General features: G+C 44.9%; 1 protein-coding gene across 1 annotated transcript in view; it reads left to right on the top strand.

The window, feature by feature from the left end:
* Positions 1-4,091: 4,091 nt before the first annotated feature.
* Positions 4,092-12,702, top strand: part of ADCY2 (adenylate cyclase 2) — a 206,834-nt gene continuing 198,223 nt past the window's right edge. The window contains exon 1 of the mRNA XM_036400040.2: positions 4,092-4,425. Within this exon, the coding sequence (XP_036255933.1) occupies positions 4,198-4,425 (228 nt within the window). The 5' untranslated portion in view covers positions 4,092-4,197. The remainder of the gene's footprint in view (positions 4,426-12,702) is intronic.

Below are 12,702 nucleotides of genomic sequence, written 5' to 3'. Positions count from 1 at the left end.
TTTCTAGCTGAAGTTTGAAGGATGAATTGAAAGATGCTGGTTTCTAGTTTGGAGAGGGAATGTAGAGCAGGTGAGTCCATCAGCTGGACAAGAAAACACAGGAGTCCAATGGAAACATATAATAGAACTGTAGAATCAGAATTGTAGAATATGCTGAGTTGGACACCAGCCTGATGGTACCCCATTCATTGTAACTCTTTGTGCCTGATCTGTGAGCCAGTTGTTCACCCATCACATAACATGGTGATCCAACTCTATGCTGGATATTTTGTCCAGAGGAATAGTGTGAGACACAGAACAGCTTATATCAAAAACTTTACTGAAGTCCAAAAAGATTACATATAATGGTGTTTCTAGATCAATGAGCTGGGTTGCCCTCTCATAAAAGGAAATCAGGTTTCACAAGCAGGATATAATGATTTCATGATTTTACTGGGCACTGAAGTGAGACTGACAGGCCTGTAGTTTCTGGGGTCCTCCTTGCCCTTCTCGAACAAGACAATGTTCACCAGCTTCCAGTCAGATGGGACGTCTCTGGATTCCCAAGACTGCTCAAAAATCATCAGAAGAGGTTTTGGAATGACATCAGCAAGTTCCTTGAGGATTCCCGGTAGAATCCCTTCAGGCCCCGAAGATTTTTAGGGATCCAGCTGGAGCAGCAGATCCCATAAAATTTCAGGGCTGACTGGAGCTGATTGTTCTCTCAGTCATAGTCCTCCAGCTCAGGGCACTGAGATTCCCTTGTTCCATCATCCATGCAGAAGACCAAGGCAAAGAATGCATTAAATACTTCTGCTTTTTCTGTGCCCCTGTTTGGGAGGTGACCATGTTAAGAATATGAAGGAGGCCAAACTTTCTCTGGAGAAAGAGGTTCTCGCTTATTAAAATAGCTGCAAGGAACAGATAAGCCCAGGGATAAGCCCAGGGACCCACAGAGCGAGCCAAAACCAGAAACAGTGCGCTACCCCCAAGTGCACTGGATTCTCACCAGAAAACAAGTATGCAAAAAGAAGAACCCCGACCCAACCGAACTCCCCCCATTTATAGCCCGCATGATGATTGGTCCATTTCCAGGCTTCCAGGTCTTTAACGCCGTTCATTCTGGACCAATCATTTCTGCAGGGCTGCGAATGATGGGTCAGGTCTTCCATGTCTTCCATCCAATCCCTCTTCGACCTCGCCTTGCCCTGCCAGACCGCCCTTCCACAAAACCCTGGACCCTTCCCCTAGAACATTCTAATAAGCCCCCCCCACTATTAACATAGTGCAAATAATATAATTAATGCAATATAATTGAACTATACCCTAATTTAACTTAACTTAACTTTTACCTGTAACAACCATCCTCATCCTCTAATGGGCCAATGTTATTTCTACTCTGCCTATTGTCATTAATATATTCAAAAAACCCTTTTTTGTTATTTTCCCCTACAGTTTTTGCCAACTTCTATTCTAGTTGAGCTTTGGCCACACCAATTTTCTCCCTTCAGTAGCAAGCAGCATCTCGACATTCTTCCCATGTCACCTGAAATTTCTTCCGCTGGCCTTCCTTTTCATCTTATTTCTGAAAAAAGATTGCTGTTCAGCCAAGCCAGCCTTCCACCTCACCCAGTCTAGGAATTGCCTGCTCCTGCGCCCTTAGTATGTTATGTTTTTACATTATTATTTTGCTTCGTTTTGTTACTATATTACTTTCTCTTGCTCTGCTGTTGAAACACCTTATGTCTGCTCTTTCAGAAGGAAGTTATGCTTATCCCATTGTTTTGGAAAGGCATGAGACACCGCTGGGCAACCTTTGGGTTAATTAAGTTTTTGCTGTGCAATTATAATTTTATTTCCTGAGAAATTGCATGAGAGTAATATAATGAGGAATTAGCTGTTACAGGCATAAGATCTTACTGAAATAACAAACAAATGACATGATCATCATGGTAAACTCTTTGGAATGGCCTTTCCTGTTCAGGCTCAGTTAGGTGGAAAGCAGTGGAAAGTTATTAAAGCAGAATCAGCTGGGGGAAGAAGACAACCACTTCTACCATCTGTAAGAGTATACTGTCTAAGTTTCAAATGCTTTTGCGAGGATGTGTACATGGAACAGAGAACTTTTTTCATTTTGCCTGTTCAGATCTTTTGCATTTTTGTGACTACTAACAGGATCACGGAATTTTTCTTGAATTTTTAAGAAGTGTATATGTGATACTGGTCTTTCCACCTTTGAGAGATCAAAACACCTTCAAGTACCAGATTCTGAGATCTGCTTTTTCAAGAGGCTTTATGTTGTAATTCTGGTTTGGCTCTTGATTTTTTTAAACTCCCTATGCTTATCTCACGATATATGTGTGTGTGACAGTGAGGGTGGCCAACTCCATAATTTTTGAAGTGACTGCAAGTAAAGCCTTTTCATGTTGCAAAAATTCTCACACCCACCTCTACTGACTCCTTCCCAGCAATTAATTCTGCCAGAATGTTCTCCCCACATAGATTTGTGTTCATCCTTCAATCTTACCACTTCTGCTTTTTGAGAGTTTTTCACCTTCTCTCTCCCAAAACAGTGGGTGCGGTTGTAACTTTCCACTTCTCCTTTATGTGTTCCTCCTGCCCCAGAAAGCACTCCAGGGGAAGGAAGAGTGAAAAACAAGCAGCTTTTCTTCCATCCAGCCAGCTGAGAGGAACAGGGGGCAGGAAAGCTCAAGTCTCATCCCTTTTAAAAACCTGAAGAATCTAAGAGGTGCAAATATATGGATAGGGCTTTGGAGCTGTACGTGCTATTGGTTTCTCTGCATTGTTACACTCGTGGAGGAGGACCCATCTCTTCTTTTTCTGGGTAGAAAAATCAGTGGCACAGAATTTAGCTGTTAAATATAAATTAGTTCACAGTCCATGGAGTTTTAGTCTATATCATCCTAGTTATCTGCCTTCTCTTCCACCTGATTAATGGTCAGCCCTCTATTCTATGTCTCTCATTTATGACAATTTATGACCACTTATGTCAGCTCCAGTTTTTCACCTTTTGTAGTAGCATAGTACTCCCAAGTCCCTCTTGTTTCTAACATTACTCCAATGACCAGGAGACACCCTTGGGACATTCAGGCCCATTAGCATCTGTGTTGCTCTCTTCTCTTCCTCTCCTGGGAGCGTTTTGGCAGGCTCTATGAGTTTAAGGATGTGACAAAGCAACAACAGAGGCTGGAAGGTAGATCAGAGAGGGCAGAGACCGACTTAAGCTGTGGGAAGGGACATTCAGGGAAGCAATGGGCTGGGGATGCAGAACTGCCTGTAAATGCTGTGCATGACGGATATGTAACTTTATTGCGTTAGAAGTCCAGCATCTTTCCTGTCCCTGCTTTGGTAGGAATTAAACAAATCCTTCGGAACATGGTAAACTGGGGAAAAATGTGTCATTGCTTCCTTCTAACTCGAATGCTCGTTTTGACAAAAATCGACGTATGACTTCTTAAAAGGGGATTCCGCCTCCGTCAAAGGTACCCAGTGAAACAGTCCTGCAAGAGCCCTCCGCCCGTGGGAGCAATTCCAAAGCAATCTCCAAATGTGTCTCCCTGCGGCGCCGGGAGGTGCTGCCACCCACCCTGGGGAAGGCAGCGCCGTCCCCGCGGGATCCGGGCAGGGCCGGGGCCGCCGGGGGCGGGTCGGGAGCGGCACACGCCGCGCTCTCCGCCCCACGGCTGCCGTCGGGAGCGGCACCTGCGGCGGCAGCGCGCCCCTTCGGGCGGCGAGGGCTCCCGGCCCCACGCAGGCGGAGGCCGGGGCAGGTGGCGCGACCCCGGTGCCATCTCCCGGCGCTGCTGCGGAGGGGCGCGGGGCAGTGGCTGCTTCCACGGTCGCCCGCGAAGGCACCTTCCGCTGCTGCCGCCGCCGCCGCCCCGGGGCGCTTACTCTGGGCGGGCGCCCGCTGCCCTCCCCGGCGAGGAGGAGCGCGGCGGCCGCCCCCGCCTCCGGGGGAGCCGGGCAAGGCATGTGCGTGCGGGGTGGCGCCTTCCGGAGGCGCACCAAGCCCCGGGCGGGCTGCGCGGCGGCCGCGGCATCCCGGCGCTCCGTGCCCATGCCGCCGCCGCCGCCGCCGCGGCTCCTCCTCTCCGCCTCCCGCGCGGGAGCGCGCCCCGCTCCACTCCCCGGCTGCCTCCTGCGGCAGCGGCGGCGGCGGCGGCGGCTCTGAGGGACTTGCGCGGGCTCTGCCCGATGTGGCAAGAAGCGATGATGATGAGGAGGAGACGCCGCTACCTGCTAGAGCGGGCAGAGCAGGCGGGCGGCGGCTGCGGGGCGAGCGGCGAACAGTCCCGCTCCCGGGACTGGCTCTACGAGTCCTACTACTGCATGAGCCAGCAGCACCCGCTCATCGTCTTCCTGCTCCTCATCGTGATGGGCGCCTGCCTGGCTCTGCTCGCCGTCTTCTTCGCCTCCGGGCTGGTAAGAGACGCCCTCTCGGTCCGGGACCCGCTGCATCCCCGGGTTCCCGGGCATCCCGCTGCCGCCGCCCGGCATCCCCGCTCCGGTCGCCCCCTGGCATCGCCGTACCCGGCGCTCGCAACCGAGGCGGACGGGGCGGGACGGGACGGGGCGGCCGAGAGCCGGTGCTGCGGCTCCTGCGGCGGAAAGTTGGTGGCGGGAGGCGCCGAGGTGGCGGCGGGGCCCGGGGAGCCCCCGCCCGAACTTTGCTGCCCGATATTTAGAGGCGATGCTGGAGCAGCGGCCGCGCGGCTGATGGAGCGAAAACTGAGTCAACAAGCGCATCGAGTTTAATTCACTTAATTCCTTGGCTCCGCTCTCTTCCAGCTGGCGGCTTGGCCGTGGTGGCCTTTGTAGTGTCAGGGTTTTAATCGCCGCGCAAAAATGCGGTCGGTACCTGTATCTGAAGTAATATTTTTAGTGTAAGTAAGCAAGGGCTGTGCCTCTCCTTGTGCTAGCCCCCTCCATCCCCTATGAGATCATTTTCTAGCGTTTGACCCATTTTCTCAAGAAAGCTTTTGGTACAGCGCAGCCTTCGGTTTTAAGTAAGTTGAAGTTTGGTTGGTCCGATGTCTTTTCTGCGTGCTCAGTGTGGGGTTTCCAGGCTTTAGGAAAGCCTCACCACAGCAGCAGGTGACAGTCGGTATCAGTTTATCTCCCCTGAAATGGGTGGCGTTTTGCCCTTGCAGAGGAAAAGCTGCAGAGGGCAGTAAAATTCTTGGTCCTTTACGGAGTTTTCCTGCTGTTAATGGTTAGAGGCAGGCTGTTGGCGTTACTGTATACTTCTGAAGTAAATGGGTATTTGTGTGGTCTCAGACTCTTCTTCCCCTCCCTTAAAAAAAAAAAAAAGGATCTTTTCTGGAAAGCTGAATGTTTACTGAATAGAGCTAGTTATCTCTAAAGGCAAGGATGAGCAGGTCAGTATAATCTAATGGATTCTCCTAGAGGCACTGCAGCTAGTGTTTGCTTATCCTGCTTTCTTGACCAAACTTTTGTCTTAAAACCTGCAGGAGCTGCCTGCAGGATTAGCTAAGCTTTGAGTCGATCTGTGGTTTATTTCCTTTTGGTGTCTGTATTAGCTGTATTTTAAGCTTTTTGTTCAACCATTCCTACTAAATAGAAAACAGTTGAAAAAGTGAGGCTAGTAATGGTGATGCTTCATAATTCAGTTGTTTAATGTCCAAAGGTTTAAATTTTGGAGCTCTGTGTGCAAAATGCAGGTTTGACCACTTACCTCCTTCTAGTATGTTAGTGTGGGTGCTTGTCCAGCAGGGCTGAAGGGACTGTTGGAAAGTGGAATTGTAAGTCTGTCGGGCAGAGCTAACTGTGGATATGTACACTGTACTTGCCCACAGTCAAGGTGGCAGGATTTGGGCTTGACAGTACTTAGAACCAAATTTTGTACTTTTCAGTGTTGGTATGGTCTGCAGTTTGTTTACAAGTTGCATGTGGTTATTTTGGTAATTTCATCTCTTGAGGTAGATCATTCACAGTAATGAAAGTGACATAAAACTGGACTCAGATGGAAGGACTGCTGAAAGTTATGGAAACAAAACTTTGAGCTGGCTGAATCTTGCCAGGCGTTACTTCTTCAGAAAGAGTGACTATAATAGTTCAGTCTGCATTTGGAATTCCAGACATACCGGAAGAGGGAAAAAAAAAGCTTATAAAACCATTTTCCTGAGCCTTTATCTTCCTGTAGCTAACAACTGGATGGGTGAGTGAGAAAGAGGTGGGCTTCATCCAAGTTTCCAGTCAACAGATGAAAGTAACTTCAGGCAGAGAGAAAGCTTGCCTATATGGACTTCCAGCCACAAGATGCTGGACAAAATCCTTTGGAACCCTGCCCAGAATTTCACCTAAAAGCGTTTTATTATAGTCTAGTTTCTGGTTGCATTTGTGATTAAAGTATTCCTGAAGGTTTAGATCTGTTTCTCCTGCTTCTGAATGCAGGATACACATTTTATACAGCTGTGGACTTTAGTCATTTTTTTGTGCCTGGTGATATACAAGGGACGTGGGGTTAGGAGTATCTGAGCCACAAAATCTGGTATAACTATCCTTATCTTTCATCTTGCACAACTTGTACAGGTGTGATTTTTTTTCACAGAAGACCTAATTCTGTAGAGAAGGCCCAGTGGAAGTGAAGTGGGATGATTCTGTGCAGATCTGTGCTATGCATCTAAAGTTAAGGGAAATATTTCTTAACAGTTGTTTCCTTTAGATTTTGTACAAAGCAGTTAAGATTTCACTGAAAAAAAATTACTTAAGCCTGTTGTGGAGAAAAAACTCCAGAATGACTCACTATAACACTCAGTTTGGATTTCTTGCTTGTGCTTCATAGAACAGCTTAGAACATGGAACGTGGAATTGGACATTGTTAGGGTGGATATTCATGAAGTGGGAACCATTTTCGTGTTCTAGACTGTCTTTAAAAAAAACTGAAAACCAGTGGAAGTGAGAGGATGTATTCCTTCTATTTTAATGTTTTATTTGGTTGTTAAAATATATCACTGTGGTGTCTGAGTTGCCTTTTTTTGTGTTTTTTCATGTGGCAAAGTATTCTTAAGTGTTCCCAAACAAAGCCAGACACACAGGGATGTATTTTACTTACTCAGCTCTTTCAACCTGTCAGAATACAAGCTATAGCCTTTCTGATTTCAGATGAAAAATTTATGAAAGCTCTTACAAAATTACAGTAAACAAGATTACTTACAAAGTGTGCCTGGAAATCAGATTACTTTTCTTTCAGACAATGTACTGCTATTATTACTGCGAGAGGTTTCTTGGGAGATTTTGCTTTTGTTTCAGAGAACTATTGTGATTTTGACCTTTGGAATTAAGCACTCTGTCTCCTCAAACACTAGATATAAAACTTGAGTCAGCTTGAATGATGACCATTCACAGCTTGTAATTTTAAATAATGTAGTGATAGTATCAACTTTGAATTTCCTGTGTCAGAGTATCCTCTGTATTTCTCTACCTGGCGTGAACTGCAAGCTGGCAAAATGAGATCAGTCATCCATGTTTAGCTGCTGCTTTAATCGATAGAGAGTAAATTATTTTCCCAAACCTGTGAAAGCCTTTCAGGACTTGAAAATGCCAGAGGTCAGCTTCATTTTCTCTCTGACTATTGTGTTGTTCTTTGAGTGTAATATGTATGAAAAACTCATTATTTGCCCATCTCTCCCTTTGTAGTACTAAAAGCTTATGGCCATTTTTAGTGGTGTCTAGAACAGTTTTGTCTCAGGCAGGAGCATGTCTCTTATAACTACAGTTTGCAGGAGATTGAAAAAAAGAGCCATTTTTAAATTCATAGTGTGAAATATGAGAGTGTCTGAAATATCTGAAATTGTGATTAATTTCTTACATGATTAAACAAAAGCCCTGAAGATAAGGGTGATGCCCAAATTGCACAATTTATTGGAAGGCCATAACTTTCCTTTATCCGTGCATTTTTCTAGACTTAAAGAGTGCCTACTCCATAGATAAAGGATTCAAAAAGAACCTACACTTCAGGGATATCAAAATCTTTTGGCACTTGTGTTGGAAGTGGGGGAAGATTTAAACCTGTTGGGATCTTCTTTCTGTTTCTTTTCTGAAAACTTAATGGTTCACCAGTCTGCTCCCAGATAGACATGTTTTCTTTTAGGCTGGCCTGTTCCCCTTGCTCAGGACCTGTAAGCCTGCTGTGTGGTGTTAACATTAGCTGCAGCCCTTATCTCCCTCCTGAATTCTGGCTGCCATGTGTGACCTTGTAAAGCTCTTAAGATGCGGTTGCTGGTGTGTAGGCTCTGGTGTCTCAGTGCATGTTTCTTGAGGGTGTCCTCAATCAAGTGGGGCATGTGTTGGGCAAAAAGTGCTCCTGCAACGTGGCATGGTGTTGCCTTCCCTCTTCTAAAACACTCTGAGATGGTTCTGGGTCAGCCACCTTAGGGCTGGCTGTGGAGCAGAGGTATTGGTTGCCCCCTCAGCCACTTTTGAAGTTCCTGAAAAGCTCAGGATCATCCTGGTTGGCTCAGTTTAGATTCGTGAACCTTTTTATGGATTTATAAATTCAAGAAACTAAAAGTTGGCTGCACATCTATTTCACTGACATACCCAAATACCTTCTGTAGCAAAAAGGGGCATAGTCAGTGATTCTTAAAGAGGGAATACAATTAACTAGATGGATGTACCTGCAGCATGGCAGATGTACATTCTGCAGGAGTTGGTTTTCTGGCATCAGACTGACTGAACTTACTATCAGCTGATCCTGCATGGAAGAAGTAGTTGCCTCATTCTGAAGGAGTATGTGAAAACTTTCTGGCTGCCAACCTGGTTGGCAGAGAACTGTTTCTGTGCAAGGAGAATATCAGGAGAGTCCTGTAAGCCTCTTGGGGTTTGAACTGAGGTGTGCCATTTCTTCCCTCTAATTGGTGTTTTTCCTGAAATAAATTCTTGCTGTTTCTGGTAAAAGCTGGACATCATCCAAGCCCTTCCAGATTTCCATGATCAGAATCTCATCTTGAAATGAAGAGGGAAAAGTCTTCTAGGTCCATGTGGAAAGAGTAGTTTTAGCATGTTTCATCATTCTCTAAAAGCATCTGATGTGTACCTCTGGTAATGTTCTCATCTCATCAGTTTGCCTCTGAAAAATTCATCCATCCACACCAAAAGGTCACCACACTGACAATGTGATTTTGTATCTGTATTCTTGAGATGCTCTGTTATAACCTAATTGCATGGAATAATACAGGCATACTATAAGACCATTTGTATTCTCAATTTTAGGATATCTTTTGAGATCAACCCTATGTAATTTACAGCTTTTTTTTTAGTTTGAGAGCACCAACTGTTTTCCCAAAGCCCAAGAATACCCAAGGTCTGAAAATGTTCCTTGGAATCCTTGCAGACTGAAAGTAAGCCAAAGCATCTGTTAACAGTGTTTTCAAACTCCAATATATTCATTCCCCCAAGAAGAAAGCTAAATCACAAGAAAAGTAATGAAGTAAGAAAATCCTCACTAACTGAAAGACAAGCAGAGGTTTTTTGCATGCTTGATGCTATGGTTGTTGTGCTCAGGTGGTATCCTACCTCTCCTTAAACTCTTTCTACCATACTACTGCTACTACCAACGTGAGAAGGAATTCAAAATAAACATCATTGTATTTACAATGCCTTTTCTTTCCACAGTTCCAGTTATAATTGACTCTACAGTTCTGCTTTCAAGTCCCCAATTAAAATGTTCCATGAGGAAACCCCATGTTTCTAATTATTTTTTTCTTATCTCTAGACATCATATAGCAGTATATTCTTCTAGCTATAGTTGCTGGTTACTTGATACAATCTTAGGATATTGCTATCCCTGCCAGATGTTCCTTCTGATGTTCTCTGAGAGGGACTTTTTAAAGGCAGTATTATCTCTTTAGTCAGGCAGGAAAGGTTGCTGTATCTTCCTGTCTGAAGCAAGAATTGCCTGGCTTTCTGTCTGGTTTCAGTCCTCAGTGCTGCATCAGTCTGGGCTGCTCCTTCTTTCATTCGCTGATGACACTCTACGTCTGTGGTTACTTTTATTGCTGCTAAGAGCTTGTCTCATGTGCCAGTCCCTAACAAGTCTGGAAACAGAGCCATCAAGTTAATGAGGTGCTGGTGGCAACTTCACTTTGCATGCCTCTGTTTCATCTTTCAGATTGAAAAACCTAAATTCTGAACAAGAATTGGATAAAACTATGAATATGGCAATATTGGAAAAATGCTTAGCCTTTAATTATAATCTTAATAAATTGAAGTTTTATGAATACCTTGGCAATAGAAAACATATTTAATGCCACAAATTGTGACTCAAAATGGTGGATCCACAACTGCTAATCATTACTACAGCTGACAGACATGATAAATAACATTCTGACTAGAGCTGTTTACTGATGTGCAATGGGAATAAGACAGATGATGGATTGGGCTCTGGTTGTCTGCTGTCTTTATCAGCCTCAAGCCAGGTGTGTGGATTCACAAATCCTGTACTGGCAACTTCATAGTGGATCTGCCAAGGACTTGTCAATACCTGCCTGCCTATCTTCCTTAAATTTTTATAAATTGGTTTCAAGTTCCTTGTTGCAGACAGATATATCCAACCAATTTGTTGGCTCCTACAAAATAGTGAATATGTTTCTTTGAGCCTTCAAGGGCTCTTCTAGATTAAGGACCTTAGCCAGAGATCATGGTCCCTGCGTTTACACTGTGATGAATAAAACTTCTTGTTATAACAGTAGTGGTCACTGGAGCCTTCCAGGCTGCTCCATGCATGATCCAAACTGATGGACACTTCACACAGATAGGTGTGTTCTGCAAATCTCTTGAGCAGCTGGATATGCTGGGGAGCAAAGTGTAGCTGAGCACCTGTAGTGTTTGATTCTGTGCCTACCTCCCCAGTTACAGCTGAGCTGTGATCCCAAATAATTATGTGATGCCATAGTAGCTTCTGCATATTTCAAAAAGAATTGAATCAGCTGAAGCCACATTGATATGTGATGATGAGAAGATACCAACAGATTAAACTTCTGTTTTGGGGGATCTGGATCCAAAAATAAGTGAATTGGCACAGTTCTGCCCTTTTTTTCCTGGCTTTTTTTCTTTGAGCATCAAACCTGTTGAAAAAACCTAAAACTCAAAACGGCTCAATACATTGTCTTTTCCATATATTTTCTTTTTACATCTTGAATAAACAACCTTCAGACACTGACCCTGATTCAGGTGATGCTGAAAATTGAAGGGACCATCTCTACGGAGGAGTGTGAGGCTGTGTCTACACTTACTCTCCCAGTTGTCTGTTTTACCAACCTGTATAGAAACATTTTCTTTATCTCTTCTCTAAACAGAACTCTTGTTTTTAGTGGTGCATATATGATATAAAAGCCCCTTGCTGTTTCTGGTGTGACACTGTTTCAGGCTTGTGTCTGGGAGAGGCAGAGGAAATAACCACAAATGATGACGTGTTAGTCTGAACATTTTCTTCTTTCACCATCCATGGTTCTAGTTTTGAAGGTTTTCTTACCTGGAAGGTGTGCTCCAGACTGCAGGAGCCATGGCCTCTGGTTGCATATCCCAGAGACCAGCTGGGATGAGAGGTACTCTAGCCCACCTCTCTGTTTCCCAAATAGCTTCTCAGAGCTGCTCAGTAAGGTTTGCAAAAGTAGTTAGAACTTACTTTTTTCCACCTGCCTCCCACAGCTGAATTGTGTGCTGTGGGACCTTCTAAAGACCTTAAATTCTATGGTTGGCACTGGGGATCTGCTCACAGACTGGATTAATGGGATTGCTGTCCTTCAATTCCAGGTAAAATTTCCATATGCTTTTCTCCAATTTGCTAGTACTTTGGTCAGTCTGGCAGGAAAATCCTAGGAAGGCTTGATTCCCCCCAGCTCCTTTTCCAGCAACACTGATTTCAGGCTGAGGACTTGGACACTTTACTTCCTCTGAGAGAAGTGTTAGGAAAACAGATGCTCTTTTACCTTGGCTCAGCACCTGCTTGGTAGTGCTTCTGTTCCTATAGAATTGTTTAGGTTGGAAAGGATCCTTAAAGTCATCAAATCCAGTCATTAATCCAGCACTGCCAGGTCCACCATTAAGCCATGTCCCTAAGTGACACATCTACATGTGTTTTAAATACCTCCAGGAATGATGACTTCAGCACTTCCCTGGGTAGCCTGTTCACCCTTTTGGTGAAGAGATTTTTCCTTATAGGCAATCTAAACCTCCCCTGGTGCAATTTGAGGCCGTTTTCTCTTTTCCTATTTTTTGTTATTGGGTGAAAGAGACCAAGTCCCACCTTGCTCTGCCTTTCAGGTAATTGTAGGAAATATTAGGGTCCCCACTGAACAGTTTTTTCTCCAGGCTAGACAACTCCAGTTCCTTCAGCTGCTCCTCATAAATCACTCGAGTTGCTTCATATACCTTGGCAGGTGGGTGGATTCTCTTTCCTTGCTGCAGGTACTGTGATGGTCCTTTGTAGCAGCACAGTGGTGTGAGAACTGTCTAGTCTGGTCAAGACCTAGGAGGACATGGACGGGGAGCTTGTCCAGACCAGTAGCTTGTCCTGTAAACCCCACTGGGGATCTCTGTTAACTCATGCCAAAAAATGGCCATAGGCTCTCACTGGGGCTTGTTTTCTGCACAAGTGGGCTCTGGGAATTTTTAAACCTGACTGATAGGTGGTGGGATTTTCTAAAGTTGCTTCAAGTAATGTGAAATCTGTTTAAC

This window comes from Molothrus ater, chromosome 1 (assembly GCF_012460135.2).
Source record: "Molothrus ater isolate BHLD 08-10-18 breed brown headed cowbird chromosome 1, BPBGC_Mater_1.1, whole genome shotgun sequence".
In the NCBI taxonomy this organism is placed as follows: Eukaryota; Metazoa; Chordata; class Aves; order Passeriformes; family Icteridae; genus Molothrus; species Molothrus ater.
This window is presented reverse-complemented; position numbering and strand designations above follow the sequence as displayed.